The sequence below is a fragment of the Oncorhynchus nerka genome, linkage group LG5, assembly GCF_034236695.1.
Source record: "Oncorhynchus nerka isolate Pitt River linkage group LG5, Oner_Uvic_2.0, whole genome shotgun sequence".
Classification (NCBI taxonomy): Eukaryota; Metazoa; Chordata; class Actinopteri; order Salmoniformes; family Salmonidae; genus Oncorhynchus; species Oncorhynchus nerka.
The window spans coordinates 58,746,028-58,764,245 of NC_088400.1; the positions used below are offsets into that span (position 1 = coordinate 58,746,028).

General features: G+C 41.3%; 1 protein-coding gene across 1 annotated transcript; it reads left to right on the forward strand.

Annotated features, from left to right (window-relative positions):
• The first annotated feature begins 10,341 nt into the window (after positions 1-10,341).
• On the forward strand, positions 10,342-17,621 carry LOC115129735 (NEDD4 family-interacting protein 2-like). Its single transcript, XM_029660405.2, has 8 exons — positions 10,342-10,583; positions 14,211-14,391; positions 14,704-14,840; positions 15,217-15,304; positions 15,747-15,871; positions 16,883-16,949; positions 17,178-17,282; positions 17,533-17,621. Exons 1-7 carry the CDS (start codon positions 10,554-10,556, stop codon positions 17,279-17,281), a joined length of 732 nt encoding a protein of 243 aa, XP_029516265.1. The 5' UTR covers positions 10,342-10,553; the 3' UTR covers position 17,282; positions 17,533-17,621.
• The last annotated feature ends 597 nt before the right edge of the window (positions 17,622-18,218 follow it).

Consider the following 18,218-nt stretch of genomic DNA (forward strand, 5'->3'; position numbering starts at 1 on the left):
AGTTATTTGATGCAGGGTTGCCTCTGAACTGAATTGTTCTATCGTGAGGTGTTACAGTTTAGGGTTTCCTATATTTCCGATGTCGTATGTGACGGCTCGTGTATGTCACTGGTTTCGACCTCCATATGGTCAATATTTGTTGTGGTGTCTGAAATAGCAGTCCTAGTTCTTGTCAGGACATGTCACAACTAATAACAACATTACAGTTTCCGTTCATCTAGGGACCTTCCAGTTTGTACATTTTTATAGGCACTTAGGAGGGATGACAGACATATTGTGATAGATGGCTGAAATGTTTGGTCCCGGAAAGTCACAAAAAGCACTCTAGAGGTCATTAAACCCCACGTTGCGGGAGAAAAATATCTACTTCTGTATCTACAGAATCTACCCCAAAGTTTGCCCTTCGCCATATTCTCCTTGAAAAAGAGACCACCATTCCAAATCCTACCTACACTCTTATGTTTATAGTAGACAAGACCCCGATGGATCAGAAATGAATTGTGTAAGGCATTTACCATTCAAACCATCCGCACGACTCTTGCACTAACACCTGATTGTCAAACAAACAGAATACACCAGAGACACATCTCATGTGTTTTTCTACTTCAAAGAGATGGCCTTGAACATGCTGCACCAATTAAACCAAATTGGTAAGAGTGCATTCATATGACTGTTGTATGTTTTGGTACGTGTTTGAGTCCCCCGAAGAGCCTAGTACATCTCATTGGCTTTATTGTGATAGGCTTTTCTTCAAATAATCCTTCCTGTATGTCTTCTTTGTTTCTCCCATTTCATTTGATTTGGAGGTGTTTCTTGTTTGTGGTATGCCAATGCAGATATTATACCATGCGGTTCTGAATTTGTCAGTCCCTGCACTAAATCCATTATGGGCCAAGCCACTCTTTCAGTGTTATGGTAATGACTGAATCCCCATTGTTACGTAATGACGGAATCATTGTCACAATTGGGAGAAGGATGCGATCTAAAATGGTCAGGGTAACTTTGGTCCATAGTTCCAGATTACTGACCCCACAAGTCCTGCTCATAGTCCCAAAATCCACAGGAAAACATTCATGCTAATGTATAATTCCAGCCACTGAAATTGAGATTTAGTTCTACAGAGAACCCCTCTGAATAAATTCTATCTGATGTTCTTCTCTTTATCTTTTTTTCCAGGCCTCCTGACACACTTTCTGCTCATTCATCAACAGCATAGTGAGTGAGAGGGAGGAGGGATGGTTCTGCATCAAAGGACTGTCTCAGTGACTGGGGGAATACATCCCTCTCTTTGGTGTGTGTTTGATGATGCCTTTCTGTTTTAAGAACTCAATGACACACTTCAGCTGGGTATTAGCCTACTTACTCATCTTTCCTGTGTTGTCTTCTATTCAGACCTGGGTTCAAATACTATTTGAGTTTTTTTTCAAATATTTGCAGTGCTCGTTTTAGTCTGCCTGGAGTGCCAGATGGGCAACGTCAGCACTTTTGCAACTATTCTATTGGTTCCATTACACCAGGTAAACTCAATCAAGACCATATCAGAAATAATTTCCAAAACTATTTGAACCCAGGTCTGGTTCTCTTTGATTTACAGACAAGCTGCTGGATTGTTCCTCTTACTGTATAATGTATATTATCTAGTATGTCAGAAGTTATGTCCTAGTTCATGCATCGTATCAGTATACTTGAACATAACTGGAACAACTTTTAAGGTTGACTTTAAACTTCAAAAGATGCTACCTTAACGGTGCGCCTTCTGTTGCAAAATAACATCCTCTTATATAAGATCATCTTGAAGAGGGGCCGTAACGAAGCCAGAAGCTACCCAATGGAGTATAGCTTACTGATCTAACTTAAAAGGGTAGTCCCATGTGATATTAAAGCAACGGAAACCAGTGAACATTGTTAGTAGAAGTGATACACTATTTAAGTTTGGTACCAACATTATAGTATTGTCTTTGTCATGGGGGAGGGAGGGGGCTCTGTGGATTTGGAGAAGGAGAGTGTTGCCCAATGTTTTCAAGTGATACCCACTCAATAACTTATTTTTGTGGCAGAGAGAGGAGAAGACAAGATAGTGGAGGTTGTGTGTTTGGATACTGGCTGACGTGGGAGGCATGGCCACAACTTGACTGATTAAAGGTAGAGGGATGTGTCCCTGGGTCTAAATGTACTGTATAATCAAAATAAGGACTTACTCTTTAGCAATACAATGCTGGCTTATTCAAGAATCCATTCCACACTAAAAAAACAGCCAAAGAGTGGACCTTTACTGAATTATACAGTATGGTTTGGCTGTCTTAATTTCAATGGGAAGAGGATGCTTCAGTGTTTCATTAGTTAAAGCTGCGCTATGCAGAAATTGCTCCACCATTTCCTGGTTGAATTTTTTTTTCTAATAGTTCCCCTAATTTCCGTTTGAGAAGTAAGTATATGTTTTAATGTTTTTATTTTCCATAACCAAAAATATTGTATTTTCAGCTGATGGAAGCTGGTGTACAAAACTGAATGTAAAAGACACAAAAACAGAACAGGGAGCATAGAAATAGCGCACATATAGTGCTTCTTAGACTTTCTTTCAATGAGAATGACAGATCTATGACAGATTCACATTTCTATGTGAATTTGGTCAGGTCACCCAAAAAGTTCAGTATTGAAACTTTAAATTACTGTGGTTTCTGCTTTACCTCCTGTTTCTGCATTTGTCTCAACCAAGGTTGCCATATAACCGTCACTATCCCTGATATACTGCCTTCTCTCAACTCATGTTAATGATGAATCAACTGTGCTTGCCAGTAAGGATATAGGATTAAAGACATGCTCCTGAACTTTAGAGACTACTAAGTATTTTTTTTAAATCTCCCGCTTTGGGCTGGATGTGTCAATGTGTAGTTCATACATGCATAATCTATGAGCAGAATTATTGTTTTACTACCAAATCCCTAGTTTGAAAGACACTGTATTTCTGAAAGCTGTGCTGCCCTACATTTCCCCCCACGTGGGTCAGCCCCCTCGTAATTAGTTCAACAATTGAGCTTAAGCCCCTCGCCATGTGAGTGACAGCTAGCAAGAGGCATATCATGCACACACAGCAGAGAGAGAGAGAGAGAGAGAGAGAGAGAGAGAGAGAGAGCAATGACGTGGTGCACATGTCTGCAAATATGTGGTGTAGTACGCAATTTTCTGGGACCACTTTTGGCTCGTGGGTGCTACTTTCAGAACTACTGGTTAAAAAGTCATCTAAAGTACCGGGAAAATGTCTTTAAATCCTTTTTCACTCAGGGTAAGGCGTTACTTGCGAGAGGTAATTTTAGGATAGGGCCTACTGTATGATACTTGTAAAAGTCACACTGTTGAAGTCTTTGGTGGCTTCTTTAATGGATACATGCTAAAAGAGACATCTGGCTTGGTCACGGACATAATTCAAAGGAGAGGTTTGTAATTTAGTTGCTGCCAATCAAGAGTGAACGGAGGAGCTTGACACAACGGAAAATTGACAATTCTTTAAAGTTGTAGACAAGAAAACAGTGATCCATGCCAGCTTACCCTGTCATTTCTTAGGCAAGTGATACATGCGTTTTCAGTATCCAGTATAGTTTGCAGTACAGATTTCTCAGAGATTCCGCTCAACATTAACCTTGAATCACCAGACCTTTCCTCAATGAAAGCATACATATTTCTCCACCAGCTCCATCCAAAATGGTTCATTCTGTACATTCATCCCGTTTCTCCAATCTCCTGTGAGTCTTTAAAGAGCATTACGGCAGATTGATTGGTGACTTCGCTTGGATCAGCATGTTTGAACCGAGCAGCACTCAGAGTGAACACTGTAGCGGGCTTCCATTTGTTTTCCCCGTGACAGAAGCAATATCTATCCTGTAGACTCATTAGAAGACAGGGAACAGAGTGAGTAGCAGCTGGGCTCAGGGGAGAAGAGGGGTGGAGGAGAGGGATGGGGGGGGAAGACATTTCTTGCAGCACATGCCTTAAGATGATTTAATGTTATCCCTTTCCTGATAGCACCTTGGGCTCATCTATCAGCCATTGTGGTTTTATTTATGGGTGTCTCTGAGGCTGTAGTCGCTGTGACAGACAGTGTGGGGGAGTGAGAATAGCTCTATCTTGGTATCACCGGGTCTTTGAGTTGATCTCTGTACCCACCAGGAGAGAGCTTTGTTTCAGCTTGAAGTGAATAGGCCCAATGAGACTCTGACACTGTCCTAATATGGACACAACGTGTATTGACTACCAAATGTATGTAATGGTAACCAAGACACACAGCCAAAAGCTGGAACACAATGTACTGGCAGTCAACTAAACCAATTCATGCTGAAAGGTATTCTAGCTTTCCAAGGCCAGACAAATAAAGAAGAGTTATTTTGATGCAAGACATTCTGTATATCCAACCTGGTCTCAGAGCATTTCGTATTATTCTGTACGTGAATCCGCGATGTGACATTTAGTATGATATGTTACGTTTCATTTGGTATTTATTAATTTGTGGATGTCCATGACCCATTTAGTATGATATGTTACGTATTACAATTTCTATTATATGTTTTTAATTTTCAAAATGTACAATGTGTTACATATTTGCAAAACGTATGACATGTTACGAATTTTAGCCGGGTGGTTAATGTTAGCTAGGCTAGGGGTTAGGAGTTAGGGTTAAGGTTAGGGTTATGTTTATGTTTAGAAATTAGGTTAAAGGGTTAGGGTTAGGGGAAGGGTTAGCTAACATGCTAAATAGTTTCAAAGTAGCTAAAAAGTACTAAGTAGCTGAAAAGTTGTCTGTGATGAGATTTGAACTCACAACCTTTGGTTTGCTATAAGTCCAAGTTATACGCCCAGCCATCCACCCCGACTAACCACCCTAATTTCATTTATGTCTTATGTAACCACCTGTCTTACGTAACCATACGAAATGTAACATGCCATACAATGTTGAGAGTCCCGGATTTACTTTTACTATGTTACGTCTTGTCTATGAGACCAGGCTTTTACATCCTGTCCACTGTATGCAATCCTCTGAAACAGTAAACAAACTGGAGTCTCACTCCCTCTGCTGTACACTCAAGGTAAATGTGTAGTGTGTGCCTGCCTGCCTACCTCCTTTCTAACTGTCCACCATATTCATTCCATCAGGAGCTTAATTAAAATAGAACCATACTCAGTAATTATGAAATGTTCTCTAACTATATCTAGCTAAATACAGTATTACAAATAATCTACTAATGAATACCAACTCATTGAATTCATTAGGCGACATTATATGTATGTTTGGACATTTCAGTAGATTCAGCTGTGTGATAATTACATATTTAATTCATAGCAATAACAGATGGATGAAACCTGCAGTTGAAATACATGACATGAGGACCTAGGAAGCTTTTAAAAGAGTTTCATTGGTTCGTACACTGCCTCTAGACAACTGCTGACATATTTGTGTGTACAGTAATGCAGCCAGCATTCATTTTCTAAGCAATCTCCTCTCTTCTCCTCTCACAGTAATTATATTTATTTGGAGGCTGCTATTATTCAGAGTAAAACGCTTTCAACCTTGCAAGAATCAAGAGAGGGTGTCTTTGTCATGGATTACATCTCAAATGGCACCTTATTCCCTGTCTAGTGCACTACTTTTGAACAGGACCGATAGGTGCGCTATTTAGGGCAATAGGGTGCCAATTGGGATGCACTCAAGGTACAAGCCGCTGGACAGAAAAAATAAATCAACTCATCTTTTGTTGGGTTTTCTAAAGTCCAGTTACCTTGTCATGTTGCCAGGTAACTGCAGCCATGTGCAAGTTTTTTTTGTTACATACATGGTTAATGGTATTCCTGGGCACCGAAACAGAGTTCTTAACAGACGCCCTGTGAAATGACTTGAAGCCATCCTCTCTTGATACCTGCACAGGGTGCAACACAGACACTTGTACACCCACCATACACACACACACATACGCGACTGCGCACGCATGCACTTGGCGCACAAACACACACAGAAAAAAATACTAGAGCCCTACAAAACCCAGAAACATATCACTACACCTTCATCCCCAATACCCCTATAATGTCTTCTCCTCTTCAAATGGCAAAGCTCATCCCCCTTTCTTTAAACCTGCTGATGTTGGATAATAGGAACTGAAGGAAGGCTCTTAGCAAAGATGTCTGAGCTACTTAGCTAATACAAGTTCCAGGATGTAAATCTTTATTATAAAGCGAAAGGGATTAATGTAAGGCTTATTTCAATATGCCCTATGTAGTCATGATTCACTCTATTTAATGTGTTCGCCAAAAAAAGAAATCAATTGTGAGTAAAAGGAAGACTTGACATAAGTCAATAACAAAGCTAATCCCCTTTATCCTCGCTGCAACAGCACACCAGATACAGTTGTAACATGCTTAGGCCAATAACATGCAATCTCCAAATCAACTTTTGTCAGAATTCTCACTTCTGTACTGCACTATCAATATGTTCTGTGTCTTTAAGGGAATCCAGGAATGTGCTTTAATGCGATCTGACAGTCATTAGATTATACACACTGTACAGAAAAGGATAGATTTCCCTGGGTGGACATTCAGGCTTTCATTTGGTTCCCTATGAGGTAGGTCCAGTTTTGAACAGCTGTGAGTAGAGATATCCATCCCAGCTCTGTGAACCTTCAACCGGGCATGAGTCTGCCCGACAGCTACCTGGGAGAGTCCAGAACCTAAAATCTCCATATTTAAGTTATCTTGATTCTGTCCACTCCTTTCCCCGTTGAGGTTGGTGATATTCCAATCACAGACACCCACCTGCCAAAAGCCAATGTTTCTTGGGATTACATTTGTGTCTCTTTACTCAAATTTCCAACAGTGTTAAAGCTGAAATCCTTAATTGAAACAATTATCAAGTGGCCACCCCGCCTGTGGTTTTGGTAGAAAGCTGAGGGACGGAGCCCAAGAAATCAAACCAGTCTCAAATTCAAAGCGAGAGCTATGGATGCAAGGACTGACCATCCATGATATCACAATGATAGTTTCAACCATGTTTTGAAGCTATATGGTATTTGGTTCCATTTACAGTGGAGTAAAACAAGCTTATATTTTGTGTTCAGATGGGGTACGACCACCTAATTGAAAAAGATACAGCTAGTTGTTAGTATTCAGTGCAACGTGTAAAGTACCATACAGACACATTTCATTTCACCGCTTTCTGTTTATATACAGCCTCTTCATGCCCTTACAGGAGAGCTGCTTAGCGAGGGCTTGCCATCTCTTTTGCCTGAAGCATTACCGGCCGAACTCGGATGGAAAACCATTTTGGGGTAGGCTATGTAAGTACCTTGAGAGCGTTGGGTGCCTCTGGAGTGCTCCGACGGTTTGGATCCAACTCTTGCGTTTAGCTCTGTGGGTGTGATGCGGCTCTCGTTTCAAGTACAAATGTAGAATGCGGGCTCTCAACGTGAAGGGTATCTGAAGAGGTTATTGCCATGGGCTGTGTAATGTTCCTTTTATGAAGAGAACTGCAGGTAAAGCATGAGTCAATGCAGCCTAGTTTAGTGTATCTATCTGCATGGGTTATCATGATTCATTGGGGGGGGGGGGGGGGGGGGGGTAGCATCACTCACTGTCCCACCTACTCAGCTAAAAAAAATAACCCTGATTGAAGAACCCAGTTTGTAATGGATACACATGAAAACAATAATAGCCTGGAGAAAACAAACAGTAATCAGATCACTGGCTCAGCTGAACACATTAAAACAAGTGAAAAATGTGAACGTCATGGGATACCCAGTAAAATGTCCACATCATAGGTACAATAGCGTTTTGTATATTTGTGAAATAATTTTGTTCAAGTAGGACTCCCACTGAGATGAAGAAGAATACCTGGTATTCTGTGTGTCTTGTCTATGCCTACAAGGATACATGAAACAAATCTTCTTGAAAGTTGCATGCATCATTTCACATAGCATCATGACACTCTACACTTTTGGTTCCAGTACACCAAATACATGAAGTATATCAAGGTTTTGCTCAGCAGTATGACGTCCTTGCAGTGTTCAAAGCAGACCTGGGTTCAAATCCTATTTTGAGTCTTTCAAATCCTTGTTTAGTCTATCTGGATTACCAGATGGGCGGGGTTTGCTATTTTGCTTACATTCTATTGGTTCCATTACACGGAGGAAACTCAATCAAGCCCAGATAAAATATTTGAAATGATTTCAAATAGTATTTGAACTCTGATCTGGTTTCAGTAAGCTCGCCTGAATTGTTTTAAGTGGGGAAAGCTGTTTAACAACACCATTTGTACTGATCAGCATGATGTAAGCAGCTGAGTCAGCTTGTTAGCCAAGGCTAAATGGCTGCCATGGGCACTAAACTTGGTCAGACATCACTGGTCTCAGTTGTAAGGCAGTCAGAATTCAGTAGCCTCAGGGGTGAGAGTGGTATATCTATAAAACTGTAAAAGCAAAGCATGTGGGTGGAACTTGGAGCCGTCTAGACAAGCAGACCCAGCTCTGCTGACAACCTGCCTGTGACCCACAGGTCATAGGGCCTCTGGGCAGAGCACTCTGTTGTCGGGTTATGAAACGGGTTATGAAACGTCTTACTGTGTTCATGTATATGGATAATTGTGCACTCATCTCACCCATGTTGTACTTCTTACATAAAAGGGAAGCTATGAATGCATCCTAGAGATGTTCATCAGTGAAGGTATTCAGCTGTTGCATGTTTGCGTCTGTGCCTCAGCATGTTTGTGTGAGAGCCCTCCTCAGATGGTCTCAGGTGCCTATAAAATCTCATGGGTCTTCTGACCCCCAATCCCCTCTTTCCCTAGATTATTTATATGCACACAGTTCTCTTATAATCAGGTGAGACAAAACTGGCCTGGAATAAAAACCTGCTCACTCTATAGTTGTATGGGACAGGGTTGGTCACCCCTTGTTGCATGTAGTCAATGTTTTACATACATTTTCAGACAAGGACACCTTTACTAATTGGTATGATTATGGCGACTCCATGTGGTCATGCATGAATACTGCAAGTAAAAGTAAGAATCAATTCCTCTCAAATTTACACACTTGTTGCGGTCATGAATCAATTGATTTACTTTTGATATGTGACAACTATCCAACAGTTCCAAATTTAACAGAAACTGGAAATGTTGCTCTTATATTTGTTGTGTTGTTTGTAAATGTTATCTTCTCTATTTGGTCTGATTGAATAGCTATAATCTCCTGCTCAGTTTCTCCCATTGTGTTTGTAGTACCCATGAGCCTAGATAGACCATGTCTTGCAGAGCCTGCATTGCATATCATTTTTATTCTGTCTTAGTCGAATGAAAGACAGAAACAGCCGTGCAAATGAAAGCTCTCCCTCCTTCTCTCTCTCCCTTTCTCATTTAATGGCCAAACACACATTTCACTAACAAGCACTTGCAGGGAAAGAAAATAGAAGGAAATTAGAAGTTGATTGGGTCCTCTGGGTTTGTTTGGAACTCTCACTCCATGGTGGTAGGAGCCAAAGGGGCCTAATGTATTCTCTATGAAATCAGGGCCTCATACATTCCTAATCTCCCCCAATGTTCTTCCCAATGTTTTCTAACCAGGTCTCTCCTTACCAGTGCTTACAGCAGGGATCATCAACTAGATTCAGCCTCAGGTCAATTTTTTCTTAACTGGATGGTCAATGGGCCATGTAGGAATACCTTGGAACAATCAATTGAAGATGATTTCCTGGTGCTTTTAGTATTTTATGTCTAGCAATGAAAATTGTAAATATAAAAATAATTTTAAAAGTGTGGCTCAGAATACTTGGGGTGCCAAATAAAACCAGCCGCAGATTTGGTCCGCGGGCCGCCATTTGGGGAACCCTGGTTTCCAGTTACAGCAGCCCATCCAATGAGTCCTGATAGACTATAAACCAAGAGTACTGCCAAGTAGGCCTACCTGTCCAAATGCAGAGTCCCACAACCCAAAATGGGGAATTAACTATCTTTCCAACATCTACGGTGGGATTATAGCGAACAGTGAGTGTGTACTGCAGGCTTCTGATCGTCCTTCTTCGCCTGTCTCTGAATAACTATTGAACCACCTAGTGGTCAAATATGTTATAGTCCCCGGTAGAGTAGAAAACCCAATTCCAATTCGACCACTAGCACCTATTTCCTAGCCTATACACTGTCTTGTCTAACGTTACATTTATGAGATTTGATAGGTATTAAGAATAAGACGATATCTCATATTTCACTATTGTTTACATTCATCCAATATCTTTCAGCTCTTCAGGGATGAGGGAAGTATAGTGGGTAGGAGTAGATTTGGAATTCGGAGGCATTGCGTCACAAGTCAAAGAACCCTCTGTGTTTCCACTCACTCGACGTTTCCTATGAAAAGGAGTTTTGCTTCAGTTGAAGCGTAAATTTACGTTTTTTTGTACGTGTATATTTAATATACTTCACCTGAATGCGGTCCATTAAAAAGTTAAATTAAGTGACGAAATAGCTAAATACAAGATTGTCGACTTTTCGCTTGCTGGCCAGCTCCGCCAGCGGAGTCTATAACGTCAAGATGGACCAGGCAGCGAGCCGATACCAAGTGGTGAGACAAAACAATCGACATTGTCATCTGTTTGGGAACTCAAACTAATATAAACGATACAAACTATTTACAACATTACTTTGTGTCAAACTAGACTAGAAATTTTTAAGTTGACGGCTTGTAATCAAACTGATGTTCCTCGTGCCTGTCACTTCCGCATTATTCAGCAGCAGATCAACAGTACAATAGCTAGCTAACTTAAACGTTAGCTAAGCTAGCAAGTTCCAATTCAATTTGAGTTCAGTGTTAGCCATCCAAATGACAGCACTTTAGCTCTTAGTTAACTCTGCTTGTATTGGTTTTCTGAACGGATAACTAACTCGGCTAGCTAGCGAACGTTATTTAGCTGTATGTCAGCCAGAGCCAGGTAAGCTAACACAGGCTAGAGTTAAATTATATACAGCCGTTTGTGGTAACTACCAAATCTACCTTTCTCAAGTATGTTTAGCCCCCCCAAAAAAGCCACACCGTAGGCCTGTAACGCGTGCCTAATACATGATCCCATCATAAATACAGGTAAAATAGAGTATGTGGCCCATGGACCCACAAACAAAATATCTGTAGTGCTCAATTAATTGGCTTTCCATGAGAAAAATATACCCTCCCCGCGCAAAGATGCTATTCCTAGTTATACCATTTTTTATTTATTTAACTAGGCAAGTCAGTTAAGAACATATTCTTATTTTCAATGACGGCCTAGGAACAGTGGGTTAACTGCCAGAACGACAGATTTGTACCTTGTCCGCTCGGGGGTTTGAACCTGTAACCTTCCAGTTACTAGTCTAAAGCTCTAACCACTAGGCTACCCTCCCGCCCCAATAATGGTCACGAAAACAAGGCGGTTGGTTATCCTGGCCTCAAATGTTAGGTTATTGTTCAATCCAGTTTTCTAGGTAGTTATTAGCTCTAGACAGATCCCTGTATGATATATCTTCCATACAGGATTCAGCTTTTCCGTTAGGATTTATTTTCTACAATTCTACACATTTTTGCCATGGCTTATTCTGTGTACATGTGCTGTCTGAGCAACTTGCCATGTCATTTGTTTTATTTTTATTTCCCCTTTCTAGTTTTTATTTAGGTGATTTGTTAGTTCTCAAATATGATTTTATTAAAAACTATATAGCTCCATTATGTTATTTACATAGATAATTTCTGGTTTTAGTCATTTAAATTGACACTGAAAACATTTCAACACCTCCCCCCATTTGTATTTTTTATTACTAAAAATAGATATAAAGGATATAGAAATTACAAAAAAGTATGTGTGTGTATGTATATATATATATATATATATAACACAACTTGTAAAGTGTTGGTTTCATGAGCTGAAATAAAAGATCCCAGAAATGTTCCATATCCACAAATGTCTTACATCACTGTTAGTGAGCATTTCTCCTTTGCCAAGATTATCCATCCACCTGACAGGTGTGGGATATGAAGAAGCCGATTAAACAGCATGGACATTGCACAGGTGCAACCTTGTGCTGGGGACAATAAAAGGCCACTCTAAAATATGCAGTTTTGTGTCACAACATAATGCCACAATGTCTGAAGTTTTGTTCAATTGGCATGCTGACTGCAGGAATGTCCACCAGAGAATTGAATGTTAATTTCTCTACCAAAAGCCGCCACCAATGTCGTTTTAGAGAATTTGTCAGTGCGTCCAACTGGCCTCACAACCGCAGATCATGTATGGTGTTGTGTGGGTGAGCGGTTTGCTAATGTCAACGTTGTGAACAGAGAGCCCCATGGTAGCGGTGGGGTCATGGTATGGGCAGGCAGAAGCTACAGACAATAAACACAATTTTATTTTATCGGTGGCAATTTAAAAGGTCAAAAATACCGGGACCGGATCCTGAGGCCCATTGCGAGGTCAAGTTTTATTAAAGGTATCTGTGACAGGATAGCATATCTGTACTCCCAGTCATGTGAAATCCATATATTAGGGCCTATTGAATTTCTTTCAAATGACTGATTTCCTCATATGAACTGTAACTCAGTCAAATCAGTGAAATTGTTGCGTTTTATCTTTTTGTTCAGTGTGTATATATTATAAAAATTTAAAAAAAACATTGGAGTGGAGTGTTCTAGCGTTGGATGGGTAATGGATAGGGGAACATTGTTCAACCTACCATTTTATTTGGCGGTAACAAGGAAATATTCAGAAATCCACTTTTTGTGCCGAGTGAGAAATGACTCTTACATGTGTGTAAATACTTGTTTGGGTCGTGCTGTGTGACGCGCTGTCATGTTCTGCACTTGGCCTCTAGCACCAGCTTTAGCTATGCTGCTGGAGGTTGGCTATTGCTTGGCTGTCTAGTTGTCAATGTGAATGCTGTGTATACAAGGCTAGGGTCACTTCTGGTTTAGTCCTGTATCGGCCCCTCACTCTCTAAAGCAGGAAACTTTAACTTTCATAGTCGTTATCGTGCCATGTGTATTTAGGTTAGCAATAATTACTTCCATAGACTGACTGATTTTGATATGGGATAAGTTAATTAGGCAGTTGTAAGCCATTGAATAATGTAGCCTACTGGCCTTAAAAGTCCGAATGTCCACTGCTGCACTATGCTGGAATGCTTGCTGACATCAGACATACCATGGTATGCCTTTCCTTTTTTGCTTCTTGATGTGCAGAACTTTTTCAGCCACAGCCATGCTATTTTGATCCTGCCTCTGCAATTTCCTCAGTCGCTAGGCAACTGTGGTTTTGCCTCCAATGTGTCATCTTTCTGTCAGGTTTTCCGTTTTGAGGGCAACCTGTATTTAGATGCATCATACAGGCTGTTTTTACAATGTACTCTCCCCAGCCATCCTTGTTATTTGTGTACACTCATTCTGAACAGGTCTTTATTAAACATGTCGGCCTAACCTATCTATTTGGACTTGCTTTTTATTGTTGTATTATACTGAGATGACCTCAGGAGTTCTTGTTTAGGCCTTGGTGTGCTGATGGTGAAATAACTAAATCACTCCCGGCCAATTATGCAGTTCTTACAGCTCTTACATAACTGGTGTCCTTGACACCGGATAGCTTCGCACTCACTCATTCTCCTGGCTTTGTACATTGACCCCGCGGTGTGTAGAGCACTGCTGGACATGATGCCAAACTTCATCTACAGCTAAGCCACAAGTTAAACTCTGGTCTGTTGACCTGCGCAAAAGCCACAGCCTCAAGTGAGCTGCAAGACTAAAGCCACATTTGGCACTGCTGCCACACTGATCAAGGCCTAGGCTATGCATCCGCTTAGACTACATCATTTGTCATTGGCCAAATATAAGGCTGTGTTGTCTTCTCTAGAATCTTACTTTCACCCTTCTGTTTCCCATGACCATGTTGTCTTCTTCCAACTGGATGCTATGCTGGAAATTAGCCTAGATCACATGTTGTTTTGGATGTCTTCAGCACTCTTAGCACTGGAATCAAATGTTGCCTACTTAGTTTATTACAAAACACCAGATGATCTTTCAGTGTTGGGCCATGACCACATCTCTCCAAGCGTCTCAGTTTACAGGGCTTCCCTCTCCTTCCTCACCTTTGACAGTCTGTGTTGTGAACTTGCTACATGGGTTTTATTGAAGTGACACTTAACTCCTTCTCTATACCCCCCCCTTCTCTCTCAGTTTGAGAATGATGAAGACGACTCCTGTGAGCCCTCCACCAGCGCCCAGCAGCCGTGCACCTCGGCCCAGGCCAGCTCGTCCTCCCAGGCCTGCCCAGTCCCAGTAGCCCTGGAGGGGGATGCAGAGGCCCCACCTCCCCCGTATGCCAGCATCGCCCTGGGAGACACCTCTTCCATGCCTGGTACAGAACCAAAGACTCCATATACTGTCTGTTAGAATTTTTTTATCCCCATTTATCCACCCCCATCCCTACTCTTCAGTTTAGCTTATGTCTTTGCTTCTGCCCTTTTCTCCATCTCATTCTCTCGCAGCGTCTGTAGCTCTTTCAAACATGCTGGAACTAGCCAGTTGCCCTAAGTATAGGCCGATAGTTCACGCGGCTCCTGGAATTAAGCCAATGTGATTTCCTTATTTGATTGAATTGATTTCCGAACTTCATCTTCACTTTGTGAACTTTGTTAATTGGCCATGTCTCTTCCCTGTGGTCCCCCAGTAGGGAGCAGTTGTTACCCAAGTGATTTCCCCGTGCCGCCCCCATACAGCGTGGCCACCTCTCTTCCCACCTACGATGAGGCAGAGAAAGCCAAAGCGGCAGCAATGGTGCTCTCTGCTGTGGAGGTGATACCAGGGGTAGGACACACACACACACACTCACACATGTACGTGTTTAAGTATGGGATGTTTACCCATGATAACAAGATTATTCAGCTGGAATGCTGTAAGGAACTTCAATGCTGCTGTTGTTAACTACACAGCATAACAACATATTTCAGGACCAAAACATAGCTACAACTGTATTTACAGTATGTTAGCTCTATTTTATGTAGGTTTAGTACAAATACCCATTGAACTGTTTCTGCTTTCTCAACGCCAAAAGAGAAGGAAATGTCGACACGCAACAGTACTATACTGCTCATCTCCTTATTCATTGGGATGACCGAGCTATTGCTACTTTTCTGCAGAAGAGGTGGATGAGTTGTTTTCCTGTCCTCTTTTGCTTAAACAGGAGGATGACTTCCCTCCAAGGGATGACTTCAGCGACGTCGACCAGCTGAGGGTGGGGAACGACGGCATTTTCATGCTGGCCTTTTTCAGTGAGTGGATCTGTTGTTTGTGCACGTACCCCCCCCATTCTTCAGTGATTTGACAAGCCAAATAGCCTCTTTCACTGAGCGGACTGGCCCATTTCAGTCTGAGCAGGGGAACATAACAAAAGTTTGCTTGGATGAAAATGTCAGTAAGCAGTTGAAGGTGTTTTCTATGGATTCACCACAAGGTGGCAACAGTCAGACTCATTGAAGACAACATGATCTCTTCCTCCAGTAGGAATGGAGGTGGGAAAGGTCAAAGTAAGTCAGCTTAGCTATTCTCTGGCTACATTCATATGGCCTCAATGTATTTTTTAAGTATGTATAGAAGGACATCCAATTTGTAATATACTGAACAGTGACTCCCTCAACAAATGTCAGTCAACCTTGAGAGTGGTGTCTGTCGGTCTGTGCTTGTAACTGCATGCTTTCTTCTGTCTCCCAACAGTGGCCTTCCTGTTCAATTGGATTGGGTTCTGCCTGTCATTCTGCCTGACCAACACCATCGCTGGCCGATACGGGGCCATCTGCGGCTTTGGCCTCTCTCTCATCAAGTGGATTCTCATCGTCAGGGTAAGTGCAGTATTGGCTTAAAGGGGCCTAATCAATGCATCTAAAATAACTTGCAGAGTTGATTTTCTATTAAGGGACAGGATATACAGGCCATTACTTTAAAAGCAGCCCATACAAAGAGCGTCTACTTCAAACGTCAATGTTACAAATGGTTTACTGTAAATTAACTGGCTAGCATTATCCTGCTTAATAGGTAGCCTAGCAGTTAAGAACATTGGGCCAGTAACCAAAAGGTTGCTGATTTGAATCCCCGAGCCGACTAGGAAAAAAATCTGCCAATGTGCCCTTGAGCAAGGCACTTAACCCTAATTGCTCTTGTAAGTCGCTCTGGATAAGAGCATCTGCCAAATTACTCAAATGTTTTTTTTTTAACGTTTTTTTTTTTTACAAAAAACGTGAAATGCTTCACTTGACTAACATGTTATAATGAATTGAATGTTACAAAATGAATTTCAATTATGTCCAGTACATCACTGCATATCCCAGTCATGGCTTGTGCAGCAGGAAGCAGATGCTTGCTAAGGCTTGTTAGCCCTAGATGTGAGGAAGACACCCTTAAGAGCAGGAGCCCAGTGTGCTCTCTGTGCTCCGGGCATCAATCAAAGCCCTGTAGAATTTCCACATGAAGAAGCAACACACTGGTGGATGTAGTTATTAACCCCGGGCTTTCATCATTGCTCTGGTGCACACAGCTCCTGCCACTGGATGTTGTGCAATACTAGGCTATACAGTAGTTTAGGCCTTTATCCGAGCAGTGCCAAATCAAAGGCCTGGTATCCGGGAATAGTTTTTATTTAATTTTTATCCTTGAAACCGGCCCATGGTCTCAATTAGGACACCCAACATTCGAGGAATTGAGGCTTGAGGAAGTCTAATCCTAGCTCAAGGAAATATTTCTCCCATCGTGATTCTGATCATCTGTATGTGTTTACAGGAACTGTCATTCAAAAGTATTGTCCTGTGGTAGGAAATGTTGAATGTCCGTTTCCTGTACATTCCACTTTCCCACAGTTCTCAGACTACTTTACTGGATACTTCAATGGGCAGTACTGGCTCTGGTGGATTTTCCTGGTCCTCGGTAAGTTTACAGATCTGTATAGCAAATGCTGCATTCTTCAACTGGCCAATTGCTGAGGAATTAAGCTGTACTAATGTATCCACTTAAAACGTTATACACCAATGCCATCTGCTGGCTGAAATGATGTACTACTAATCTGCCCACAATAAAGTGAATTCCTTGACCTTGGATGAATAGTGGTGAAGTGTTTTTATTTTTTTTACTAATGATTTTGAATCCCTTCCTCAGGTCTCCTGCTTTTCTTCAGAGGGTTCGTGAACTACCTGAAAGTGCGCAACATGTCTGAAAGCATGGCTGCCTCGCACAGAACACGCTTCTTCTTCCTGTACTGAGGTATATGAAGACCTTAGGACACAGTCACCGCATACTAACATGTATAGTAGATAGTATCCTAGAGACCTTGACATTCATATAAAGGAAAAATTAAGTTATTGTTTATGAAATAACACTATATATTGTTGTTACCAATTTGTCTTTATCTAAATGGCGACGTTGTAACATCCGCTACCCGTAGTCTGCGAATTCTACAACGGTAACTTTTTCATATTTCCCCCCCCCCCCCCCCCCACTTCCTCTGCTCCAGGTTGTTGCACCAAACATTCCTCCTTAATGTGAAATTCCTTGAGGATTTGCGACCCTCTTCTCGAATGACCAGGACAAAAAAAATATATAACCGTGAAAAGACGCGAGGAAGAAAAGAACCAGTGCGTCATTACCGCTGCGAAAGTCCGCCGTCTTTCATTAAAAGCAAAAACAGCTGACTCATCTCTCTTTCAGAAAGACTATACAGATTAACCCAGCTAAATATACCCTGTGTTTTTTAAATTTTTTATTTCCATTGGCTTTGTTTGGCTCTTTAGATTTCAATTGCCTTCCTGATCTAACTCCTGTTATGGTCCCATCCTGCTTAATATCCCAAGTCTTGTACATTGAATACACCTTAACATGGGGTAGAATAGTCCAGTGTAGTAGCTGGGTCTACATGTTGTGGATGTTTATTGAAAAGTACACACAAGAACATGAAAGAGGACCGTAGTATACAGCCAAGAGGTCTTATGTTATGCAATTGTGTCCTTTCCTGAACTGGATGTATGCTAATGAGGATGATGAAAAAAAACTTTTAAAGTTCCATTGGAGTATCAATTTGTATTTTATCCTATGATATTAATCCCCATATTTAATTGTCTTTGGTATAAACATGTTATTTGATGAAACTCATGACTTTTATCGTGAAAGGATTGAACTGTACCACAGCTTATGCCAATTTGT